General features: G+C 50.7%; 1 protein-coding gene across 2 annotated transcripts in view; it reads left to right on the forward strand.

The window, feature by feature from the left end:
• The window catches only part of LOC141998457 (butyrophilin subfamily 1 member A1-like), a 46676-nt gene that overhangs the window by 30247 nt on the left and 3948 nt on the right, over window positions 1-12481 (forward strand). For both annotated transcript variants that reach the window (XM_074971307.1, XM_074971308.1), the window contains 4 exons: window positions 4961-4993; window positions 7395-7415; window positions 9344-9370; window positions 9498-9524. In XM_074971307.1, coding sequence (XP_074827408.1) covers window positions 4961-4993; window positions 7395-7415; window positions 9344-9370; window positions 9498-9524 — 108 coding nt within the window. The remainder of the gene's footprint in view (window positions 1-4960; window positions 4994-7394; window positions 7416-9343; window positions 9371-9497; window positions 9525-12481) is intronic.

Genomic DNA, 12481 nt, shown 5'->3' on the forward strand with positions numbered 1-12481 from the left:
GCAATACTGAAGGAGCGCTCTGTGAGTCAAGTTCAAATCTGGAAAGGGAGTAATGGTAGTCATAGCTCGCATAGGACATCCCATAACAATTTCAAAGGGACTTAATTTATGCCTTTGGGATGGAGTGGATCTCATGTCCATAAGGGCTAATGGTAAGGCTACTGGCCAGCTTAATCCTGTAGAGTCACAAATTTTAGCAAGCTTATTCTTAAGTACACCATTTCGTCTTTCAACTGCACCTGCACTCTGTGGGTGGTAGGGACAGTGCAACAGGTGTTTGATATGCAATATACGGTCCAGGTGTTGAACAAGTTGTCCAGTAAAATGTGTACCCCAATCACTGGACAGAGTAGCAGGAATTCCCTTGGCAGGCATAATATGAATTAACAAACATTTGGCAACAGACAGCGAGTCAGCCTTGCGACAAGGAAAGGCTTCAATCCAACTGGAGAATAAACATACCATAACCAATATAAATTCATATTGTTGACACTTAGGCATTTGTGCAAGAACGGTGCTTGAGGCAGGCCCCGGAACCCCTGGGCCACTTTTACAGGTTTACCAATATTATGGCTTTGGCAAATGATACAGGCTGCACAGTGGCGGGCTGCAAAAGAGCTAAAATGGGGGGGCCCACCATCCTGTCTTAGTTACAGCAGAGACCATCCCCTCCTTTCCGACATGTGAAACACCATGTAGCAGGGTGGCCAGAGATGGGTAGAGTGAAAAGGGGGCTACAAAGGTGCCAGTAGGCGAGCGCCAAAAAGAATCGGGATGTAGAGAGCAACCTTGGGCAACCCAGGATTCTTTCTCGGTTTCTTGGGCAGAGTCTTGGAGCAGGGTGAGGTCAGTGAGGGACCAGGAGGTTAAGAGGAGAGCGGAGAACAAGGGAATCAGACATTTCGACTAGGCGCGCTGCAGCAGCCACAGCACGCAGGCAGGGGGGTAAGCCTTGGGCAACAGGGCAGAGAAATAAGCCACTGGGCGGTTCTTTTCTCCGTGCATCTGAGTGAGAACTCCAAGTGCACACCCAGATGGTTCGTGGCAGGAAAGGATAAAAGGCTTAGAATAGTCAGGCAGCCCTAAGGCAAGGGCAGAAGCCAAACCCTGTTTGAGGGAAACAAAGGCAGAATTGGCCTCAGGGGGCCACAGCATGGGGTCAGGCACAGAGAATCGAGTGAGTTCCTGGAGAGGTTTTGCAAGGGAGGCATACTGGGGAATCCATTGTCTGCAAAATCCAGCCATGCCGAAAAACTTCTGGACCTGGCTTGGGGAGCGGGGTCGGGGAAAGCTAAGGATAGCTTGGACGCGAGTGGGAGAAAGTGCACGGGAACCCTGGGAGAGGAGAAAGCCAAGGTATGTGACAGAAGCTTGACAGAGTTGTAGTTTAGAGCGAAAAGCTTTGTGACCCTTATTTGCTAGGGCAGTAAGGAGCACTAAAGAGTCAGTTTCAGAGGCAGACAATGAAGGGGAACAGAGGAGTAGATCATCTACATATTGGACTAGTGTGGACCTGGACAGGAAAACAAGGTCAGCAAGGTCTCAGGCTAATGCCTGGGAAAAATATGATGGGCTTTCAGTGTACCCCTGGGGCAGTGTGGTCCATGTGTACTGTTGCCCCTTGTAGGAAAAGGCAAACAGGAACTGGGAGTCAGGGTGAACCGGGACAGAAAAGAAAGCAGAGCACAAATCAACAACAGTAAAATGAGTTGCATCTGGTGGGATAGAAGCCAGAATCTTTGAGAGAGGCAAGTTTTGATTCTGTCCACCTATGATTTGCCTCTTCCCACCACTGCATGAAACAATCAACCTCTCCTTTTGCCAATTTAGTTTTAGGTTGGCCGAGTTTGTCTTTTAAGACGTCTACTCGGTCTTTGTCCCAAGATTCTAATAGTGGCCACTGAATTTTGGGATTCTCCTGAGTTAGCCTTTTGCATTCCCATACACATCTTCCCCCCCCCCCCCCCGACCATCCCCTCCAAGGTCAGCCTTTTGAAGCCATCCCCCACCCACGTCATGAGGTTTTCTGTTCATTAAAACACAACAATGCTAGCAACAAGACAAACACCACAAAACATAGATCCATGGTATTCTGAGTTATTCTTCCGCTGGCGCCAGCTTGCTTGTAGAGTCTAAAAACAAAAGAAACAATTTTCACCCCCCTGGTGGGGACAGATTATTGCTTAATAATAATACCACTTTCTTTTACAAATTTCCTTGCTAATTGCAGGAAAAACAGAAGAATTACCTCCAGGCTGTACTTATTTTGTTCTATAGTCAGGCTGTTCTATAGTCAGGCTAGTGAATTACCCCACTCACTGGTCATTTATGAAATTCATGAGGTGGTGTACCTCAGTTTCCCCTCTTGTGCAACAGACCATGTTTGCAATAGTTTCTCTGCTGTACAAGCTTTAAGTTTATTCTCAGGTAATAGCTGAGACACAGCTTCAGATTTTAGCACTATACACACACACAAAATTCTCTTTTGCCTAACATCCCTTGCACTGTGATTACTCTTTTACACAACTGTACCCCGATTACACTTCCATCTTGTACAACTAGACACAACCAGGAGCAGCCAAGTTAAGTTCCAATAGAAACCCCTTCCATCCTTTAGTGATTTTGATTACATTACCCAAAAGTCAAATCATTTTGATCAGATTCTCTCTCTGCCTGCAGCAGTCCCCTATAGACCATTTCTGTGGGAAAAGGGCCCATTTTCCCTCAGAATAGCTGTAAAGGCTTTTGGGGACAGAAGCATAGTGGTGGTAGTAGCCACTCTATCTGACCCCCTTAGCCTAGACCATTTTTCCAGAAATTTACAGGAGTCCGGACTCTTCCTAAAATACATAAACCGAGCCGGCGTTCCTTTAGGGAACTGTCCCGACGTAGGTGTCTGGTTACCCATACAGGAGGACTTTACACACCAATCACACAAGAAGGAAAGTCAGGTTCGTCAGAGCGATGCCCGGTGCAACACACAAAAGGAGCCCACAGGCTACTGCCTCAATCGCCCTTGCTTTCACTCCAAGGGTTTTACCCAAGGCGCGGTGCGGCTGCGATTGTGCAGATTTCACTCACTCAGACCGTGGGGACAGGAACCCTTTGGTCAGCCAATCCCCGGACGGAGACGGCGCCCAGACTCAAACACACCACAGGGAGGACGGATAGACACAGAGACAAGACAGTCCTCAGTCCAGACAAAACACAGAAATAATTACCTGACCAGATTCCTGATGTCAGATCCCGGGATCCCTACCAGAACAGAGTGGGAACCAACAGCTTCGATGGCGTAGACTTCACTGTTGTCATGCACCCTTCCGTTCTGGCGGAGGACCGCTTGGGCCAAATGCCCAGGTGCCGGCTTGCCACGACCGTCCTAAGAACAGTCAGGAGTCACACGGCCCCAGTGAAGACGGTTGCCATCTCGGTGGAACCTCCAAATTGTCAAAGTCAGATTCAGGACTCACATAATTTGTCAGACCACTCTGTTTATTAGCAAAGCGCTTTGCTAATGCACCCGGATGCGAGCCCCTCTCTGAGGCTCAAGATAACTTATTTATACAGCTAAGCCAAAGCCAATTTAACATAAGAGACAAAAGAAAGCAGAAACTGACAAATATACATACATATCTTATTTGCATACTAACATTTACCAATCTCCTAGCTCAGTAGGAGCTCTAAGTTAATTAGTTTGAGGACCCATTGTCTCACACTCGTTAATGTTTCTCTTCCTGACAACTATATTTCAACAAACCCTTCAAGTAGCATTTCTTTAATGAATTATAATTTCAGTATAATTCATTCTACTTTCACACTGCCCATGCCCATGGCTGCATGGAGGAGCCTCCAGCTAATACCCCTGGCAGGCCGTGGTACCAGGCTGGAATATAGGCTGGTGACCAGGGTAGGGAAGGACCTGGGATGGGTCTCTGCACAGCAGCCTGGCAGGAGGGTTGGTAACATAGCCAGAAAAGGGGCTTAGCCAGAAAAGGGCCTGGGAGAGCGGGGAAGCAGCAGCCTGGGAGAGGCTGCAGAGAAACCCAGACAGGAACAGACGGTGTAGAAAGCAGCCCAGGGAAAAGCGACTCAAGGTTACTGAGCAGAGTGAACAGTCCCTGCATATTTAGGGTCGCTGGGCTGGAATCGAGAGTAGAAGGGGAACCCAGGGCCTCCCATAGCATCACCTGGAGGAGATGGACGTAAACCCCAACGGTGAGGGTAGGAGGACTGACTGAGCCCTGGGTGAGTGACTGCAAAGTTGGAGAGATGGGAGGGGGCTAGGGATGAGCTGTCTGAAGTCTAGAAGGATTATTGAGCCCAGAGAAGGGCTGTGACCCAGTGGGGGCAGGGGAGGGGAGCAGATTGTTTAGCTACTTTACTCATTGGACTTTTTGTTGATCCTGCAAAGGGGAAGGGCCCCAATAGAGCTTTGTGCAGAGAACTGAACCCAAAATTACTTGACCACAAGTTACCCCTCCAGCAGCTGCAGACTTTAGACCCCTGGGGAACTACTGTCTGAGAGGGGAAACTGAGGCGTGGCAGCACCTCCATGCTGGGGAGAGGTATCCTGCTATTGTACACACTTCTAAATTAAACCAGTGAAACTTTGTGTGTACACCTGGCCTAAGACAAAGAGACCTTCTCTCAACCCCCTCACAACAGCCAGATTTGAGAGGGGTGTGACTGGGACGCAGACAGTGGGGTGTCTTCTGTGGGGAGACTTTTAAGTGGCCACTGGAGGGGATACGTCATCGTGTCCCCACTATTGTGTGCTACCATGACTCAGTCCCAGGCAGCAGGGACACTGAGTGCAAAGGCCCCTGGACAGATCTGTCTGAGTGTCCATTTGTTGTCTGTCCGCCTCTCTCACCCTAGTGTGACTGTGCTAAGTTAACAGTAGTGATGTGCCTGTAAACATGATGGTGAAATCTCACCTCTTGCCATTTTCTCCCCCTAGAGACGCTGCGATCTGATCTGGAGAGACAGAAAGGTCAGTGTCTGGGCCAGTGGGGTGTGTTAAAGCTTTTATGTAGCTATTTGCGAACAATGAAGAGGATGAGAAAGTACCAAGATTCTCTGTAGATGGGTAATTTCCAATTGCACCAAAGGGAGTTTGACTGACATCTCGAGATCCTCACAGAAACGTGATTCCCTCAGGCATCCTGCTGTACTAATTAAACCAGCATTTATCCACTGGCAGGCCACGACCCTCTGGAATGGGGTCACAGAAGGCTATTGTGGGGGGGGGGAGGTGTTGAAAATATTATAACAGTTGTAAAGAAAAAAAAGAAAAGAAAAGAAAATGTCCAGAATAACTTTGGGACTGCCAAAACCTTCCGAGTTTGGGAGGTCACATACAGTAAATTTAGTGGTTGTGATGGATTATCCAGGCTTATCTTAGTTATTGATATGTGTTTTACTCTGACTTTTATAATAAATAAAAAGGGGTTGTGAAAATTTTTGACTTTCATTGAGGAATGAACAACCTGAAATGGTTGAGACCAGTGCGTGATTGGCTCCCTCCCTCAGAAGGGGGAGTCCGAAATCTCATTGGGGATTCCCCTTTAAACTCCCTTGGGCTGTGTCTACACACAAACTTTCATGAGTTTAACTGAATCAGTTGAAAAGCACCTTGGGTAAAATTGGTGCAAGCAAGGCAGGGTCTTGTGAGGCAGTGTGTTCAGTGCACAGAGCATCGTGTTGCCCTGATTGCCCAGTTCACTGTGCCATTGCTCACTGTGATGTGATCATGTCCAGTGGCCTTTGCTGGTGGCCATGCTCAGCGGGCAGAGCTGGGGCTGCGCTGAGAGCTCACTCTCTGGTTCCTTGTGTCGCTTTCATTCAAATCTCAGCCTAACACGGTTCTGGATGTAAGGTTGGGCCCAGTCAATCTGCTCAGCTCACAGACCCACTGACCAGGCCTCCGACTCTGGTCTGCCCCTGAGTCCCTCTCTGTGATCTCACAGAATGGGTGGCTGTGGGATCTGGCTGTGCAGTGCTTCAGAGCTGCTGAGGCCCCTACGTGGCCTGTGCTTCGGGATCGCTGTGGATCCCCTGTCTTCTGACAGGCCAGTGGCCATGTAAGGAAGGGGACCCTCAGTGCCCATGGGCTGCATTTTTTCACTGCTGCTTTCCATGAAAAATAGAGATTTTTGTATTATAAATATATCACTGCATCCCAGGTGTTTGGGGCAGGGGAGCCGGAGGTTTGGGCAGGTGTGGGAGAAGATTTTGTGTCTTTACTGCAGGTAGCCAGGCTCTTACTGAAGTGATGCCTCCAACTCTCCCCATCCTGTCCACACACAAACGCTCTCACCTGAGTTTAGTGGGGCTTTCAGTCAAGGGGAGCTGGCCCATCTGGGGCTGAGGGTTAGAGCCCAGGTAACACTTTCACTTGGGCTGGTAACCTGCCCATTCTACAGTGAGGACACAAGCTAAATCACTCAGTGCTGACAGTCCTCCAGTGCCGTCCCATGATTCCCCCAGGTGTGCTAGAAGTACAGACAAGTTCTCCCATAATTCACTGGGAAAGAATCAGTGTGGCTTAGCTGACTCAGCACCGAGAACCATGGGATATGTTTCCAGCAGTCGTAGGGACTCACACGGGGTGCGCAGCACCAGTGTGGACACAGTAACTGGGGTAGGGCTTTGCAGTGGGGCTGCTCACACCCAGGTTAGGTTAACCCAGGGGCTCAGAATGGGTGCTGATCATCTGGGCTAACTGCAGTGAAGACCTACTCTGGGTGGCATTTCAGACTGAGGAGGGGATACATCTGCCCCCTTTGGCCACAGGCAGAGGTGACATTAAATTTGGGAGGGAAAGGCCTTGATTTCATTATTCTAAACCCAGCAGCCTTCATGGCAAGTAGCTGCCTCAGTGCACTCTACTCCAATTTCTGTCACTACATCAACCAGTGAGGGAGAAGCACACTACTGAGAAGTTCTGATCAAATTATCAGCCATGAAATAGCTCTGAATGCTGTCACTATAAGGCTTTGGAATCTACAAACTGAGATGAAGGGGGCAGTTCCTATCTCTCAGATCACTGGTTTCAGGCTCTCTGCAAACTCAGGCAGACATTGCTGTATTGTTGCAGCTGGTTCTCTTTGGAAGTATTTATTTTTATTAGGGACTTATTTTATTAGTGTTTATCAGTTAAACCCAAAAGTCAGAAGCCCCAATTATGGAGCACAATTATGTGGCAATTTTAAAAAAATTGGAAATAATGTAGCTGAGCAAATGACTGCATAATCACGTTACACAAGGGCCTGACAACAGTGTAGTCAATGGCAACAGCTGTAAGCCTGTGTATGTATAGATAATAGTAGAAAATACTCCTGTAAATGTGCCAGATGTTAAATCACATCCTCTTCTTTATGATTTATTTGTAGAAGAACATCGTGAAGAAAAAGGTAATGTTTCTTCGTTAATGTTAGCAAGGAGGGAATATAACTTATCCTTCCTAAGCAGCTATTGAGGGCTCTTATCAAATGGAACACACTCTGCTTTATATTGCATGCCAAGTAGAGCTCCACCGTAACCCCTTCCATTCTGCACACACTAGCTATGTCTACCAGTGCCCCAGCCACTGAAATAACCTGGGGTTTTGCTTCCTTGTCATTGACAGAAGGGAGCAGGTGAATGTATTATTTTGTCATTCACTATATATTTAGTGAAGGGGAAATGTTAAGTTGTAATAATATTTCTAACTTCCCCATCAGGGACATTCCCCATCAGGAAGGTGGTGGCCAGGGAGAAATTGTCTGCAGAAAGGTTGGGGCTGGGATTAGACATATAATTGTGAATTGCTAAACTTTCAGACATTTAAGTTGTGATTCATTTTTATAACATTTCATGGCACATTTTCACAAATGCATTAACTTAGAGTTGACATTTGGGATAATTACCTAGGTACCGTAATGTGATTTTGTGTAATAACTCTTGACTGGTACATTCAGTAAACAGAATCTTTGCCAGATTTGCCATAGCAGATCAGACCAGGGAAGAAGCTACTGTGGGATCCTGTCTCCCTGTTGCTTCAGAGAAAGGTTCCAGAAACCCCAATAAGACAGTCATGGAATACCCTGCCCAGAGGGGACGTTTCTTCCTAGCTCTAGGCAGTTCAGGATCAGCTTATATCCTGAATCGGGAGGTTTTACATCCCCAATAATTTTGCAGTTCTATCTAACAAATTGTGACTGTCCTCACTCTCCCTGGATATGTGTAATGCTACTCAGCTCTTGGTCTGAGTGATACCTGATGGGGAAGTGTCACTGTGTATTTCTTGGGAAAGTATTTCAGTGAAATTGAAAGGCAGCAACTTAAAAAAATGGGAAAAAACTGTTGAGAGAGGGTGACTAGGACCATCCGATAATCGATTTACCATCTCCGTGCTGTTCGTTAGTCTGTGCACCTCTGCCATGTCCTCTGCTGTCTCCTCTCTGAACAGTCCTAATAATAACCTCTCTCTCCCCACACTGAAGTCTTTCCATGCTATAATTAACACCTTCTCCCTTTCCTGAATCCTCCACCCTCAATTTCTGCTCTGTCCTCTTGGAGATGGTGACCAGTAGAGGCACCGACTTTCTAATGTGCAGGGCAGGGAGGGGTCTCGATCCCCTGGTTCTGCCCCAGGCTCCATCCCCCGCTCCACCCCTTCCCCCAAGGCCCTGCCCCGCCTCTTTCCACCTCTTTCCAGCCTGTTCCACCCCCTCCCCTGAATGCACCCAGCCCTCACTCCTCCCCCTCCCCCCTCAGCGCCTCCCGCATGCCGCAGAACAGCTGATCTGCGGCAGGTGGGAGGCACTGAGAGAGAGGGGGAGGTGCTGATCAGAGCGGCTGCCGGCAGGTGGGAGGCACTGGGAGGGGAGGGGTGTTGCCTGCCGATGGGTGCTCAGGACCCACCATTTTTTTCCCACGGGTGCTCCCGCCCTGGAGCACCCATGGAGTTGGCGCCTATGTGTTCATCTACATGCTTTTGGATTCTATTTTTAATTATAATTTCAACCAATTTACCGGGATCTGAATTAAAGTTAACTGGGCTGTAATTCTCCTTATCACTCTTGCACTTTTTAAAAAATATAGGGTGCAACATTTCCTACCTTCTTTTCCTCTGCGTCAGTAGCTGATTTTAATTAGATGCATATTTTTGCTGGCAGCTCAGCTGTTTCATTCTTAACACTCCTTCAGGACTGCTTGTTTAGGGCTGTGCAAGTGTCTGGATCTGTTGTGAATGCCTAGGTGCATCTTTTGTCTAACGAGTTAAACTCCTTTTAGGTTTTTGGCTCCCATCCCTTTTTTATAAGCATGAATTCAGATCTATTTATTTATTGTTTTCTAGGGAAACTCTTCACTGAATTTGGGCTTGGTAAGTTCCATTTCCTGCCCCCCACATACACACCCTTAATATAATCCGTGTTCTACACTGTGTCCTGCTCAGCGTGTCTGTGTTCAGAGGAGTTCTCATCTCTCTCTCTCTCTGTGTTTGCTTTCAGGGCTGAGAAGAGCCCAGCTATATGCAGGTACTGTACCAAAAACTGACACTTCATTCACGTCAGCATCCCACCTGCCCCTGAGAGCTCTCTCCTCATTTCCCCAGTGCACCAGCACTTTCATACCAAAAGCAATAGGCTGGAAACAGCAATATCACTGGGGGCAGATGGAAAGGGGCAGACAAAACCCAGGTTTATTGCACAGCAGGGACATGCCCACTTTGGGAAAGGGCTGATTAGTGAGGAAATGCTGCGCCCTGGTGTCACCTTTCCAGAGCGGTACCTGGGCTCTGCAGGAGGGACATTCTCAGCTGTCCATAATTAAACGGACCTGCTCAGCTCTCTCCTCCCAGCAGCAGCATCGCCAGGCTCACACCGAGCTTTAGCCACAATTTCCTTCTAGCGTAACAGGACCAGACAGGAGCTGTTCAGTGTCCCCCTGGATTTGGGGGGAGGAAGGCCCTGTCCCCACTGCCAGGGCAGACAGGTTTTTATAACCAGCTTGTGACACTCCCCTGACCCAGTTACAACAAACTGTGCCCAGAACACGAGGCAGCTTTTCTGTGGCTGAGCTGTGTGTGTGTTTGCTCCCAGCCTGCAGCCTGACCGTGTGTGTGCCCTGGTGCCTGCTGGGAGAGTCGGGGCAGCTCCAGCAGGGATCAGAGAGCCCAGGGGCCATGCACACATACAGCAGCCCCACTGGCCCAGGGGTCCATGCACTCCGGGGTATCCTACCACACAGAGCTGGGGAGGGGACACCCAGGGCAGTTACACAAACACCGCTGGGGGTCCTGTTAGGGTTGCCACCTCTGAGGTGCAAAAAAACCAGGACATCTGCCTGCTCCACATACACCACCTGTCCCCTCACCCCAGGCACTGTGTCCCCATCCCACCCCTGGGAGAGGGCACCAGCCCCATGGGCTCATGTTCCTGGGGCTGGGCCAGGCACCAACCTCGCCAAGCAGGACATGGTGCCAGATCTACTCCCCTCCCGCCCCAGTAGTGACCCCCACATCCGGTACTTGAACCATGTAAATGGGCCCTACTGGTCCCGCACTCCCCATCTCACTTGGGGCTAGTAATGTCGTGGGCAGACTCGCAGATTTCCCAGGTCAGCGACCTGAACAAAGGGACAATCCTGGGAAACCCGTCCAGGTTCCAACCCTAGGTCCTGTCCAGACGGCACAGTAACACCCAGCTGAGCCGGAAACAGGCAGCCAGACATGTGCCAGCCTAGGCCCCTGGCAGGGATGCTGAGCTGCCAGTTGCCAGGATCACTAACATGTGAACTCTGCCGTGTGCCACACGCCTGCTTAGATCCCCCAGGGCCCTGGGCCCAGCCCCAGAACAGCTGTAACCTAGACTTCTAGCAATGCACGGCTGGAAGAGACCTCGAGAGGTCACCTAGTCCAGCCCCCCCAGGCTGGGGCAGGGCCTAGACCATATCCGGTAGGGGATTGTCCTGTTCTTACAAACCTCCAGAGATGGGGATGCCACAACCTCCCTTGGAGCCAGGTCCTGAGCTTCACTTCCCTGAGACTTAGAAAGTGTTTCCTCATCTCCAGCCTCAGTCTCCCTTGCTGCAGCTTGCACCCATTGTTCCTTGGACAGGCCCTCTCCCTGCCCGCTGCGGGCACTGGGCATGTCACCAAGTGTGATCATCGCTGTTATCACACTGAATGGCTGGGGGCGCTGGGCTGGCTCAGGGGGGCAGTGAGGACAGCTCGGGCCTTTCACTCCCCAGTGACCGATCCCAGCCCAGGCTCAGAGTCCGGCTCCCAGCGAACAGGAGCTCATGTCGTAATTCTCGTTAACGGCATCCTCACCGGCCACCTCCGCAGGGAGGCCAAGGCCTGAAGGGGCCGCAGGGACGGTTCCTCCCCAGGGAGAGACTCCAGCAAGTATCAGGGCTGAGCCATGTTGGCAGGACAGTGCGGGGCTCACATGGCCGCTGTGACGTCCTCATACCCTCGACACACAGAGCTCCAGCAGGAGGGATGTAAACTTCACTCGTACCCCCAGCACTGAACTCACTGACACTGCCCCAAGGCCCCCTCTCCTCCCGGGGTTGGGGGGGCGGTGAATAAATAGCACTGGAAGAGAGGGGCCAGGAGACCATGGCCCCATCACTTTTACTGATAGGAGGGCCAGGTCTCCCACTTTTTTCCGGCTGCAAGGGTGAGTGATGGGGGGCGGGAGGGGGCAGAGAGGAGCAACCATGGAGGCAGGGTGTTGGGGGGGAAGAGGCGGTGCGGGGGTGGAGTCTTGGGGAGAAGGGGCGGTGTGGGGGTGGGGTCTTGAGAAGAGGCCGTGTGAGGGCCATAGCTTGGGGAGAAGGGGATGTGTGAGGGCAGGGGTTTGGGGAGAAGGGGTGGTGCAGGGGCAGGAGCTCCAGGAGAAGGACCCACACAGGAGGGCGGGGCCATGGTTCAGGCACCGATGGCCCCTCTACTTTTAGGGAGTTTCCATCACTCCTGGGGAGAGGACCATCCCGGATCCTGATCCATGGGCACATCTGTGTATTTGCCGGGTGCACAGAGCTCTCCAGGTGGAGACACTTTCTCACTGACCCAGGAATCGGTGCTGGGAGGCCCCACTGCCCAGAAGGCCGAGGGCTCTTGCTCCCCTGCCCTGGGGGTGAAGGGAGGGGCCCTGGGGCTGCTGTTCCCTGTCCCAGGAATGGGGTGAAGGGGACGTGGACACAGACAATCTCCCCGCTTGTGCTGTGAGGGGCAGACCCGGCTCCACGCTGGGCTTCAGAGCCTGAGCTCCAGCCTGAGCCTGAACGTCTATGCGGCTATTTTTAGTTCCAAAGAGGGAGCCCCACAAGCCTGAATCTGTCCACCCCATTCGGAGACTTGCTGCCGCGGGCTGTGTCCATGAACCCAGAGTGTGTCCAGAGTCTGGGTCTGAAAGTTCCCAGCGCGTCTGATGCAGGGCTGGTTAATGAGAGCGAGGGGGGTGGCTGGCACAGTCGTTAGATGGAG

This window comes from Natator depressus, chromosome 14 (assembly GCF_965152275.1).
Source record: "Natator depressus isolate rNatDep1 chromosome 14, rNatDep2.hap1, whole genome shotgun sequence".
NCBI lineage: Eukaryota > Metazoa > Chordata > Testudines > Cheloniidae > Natator > Natator depressus.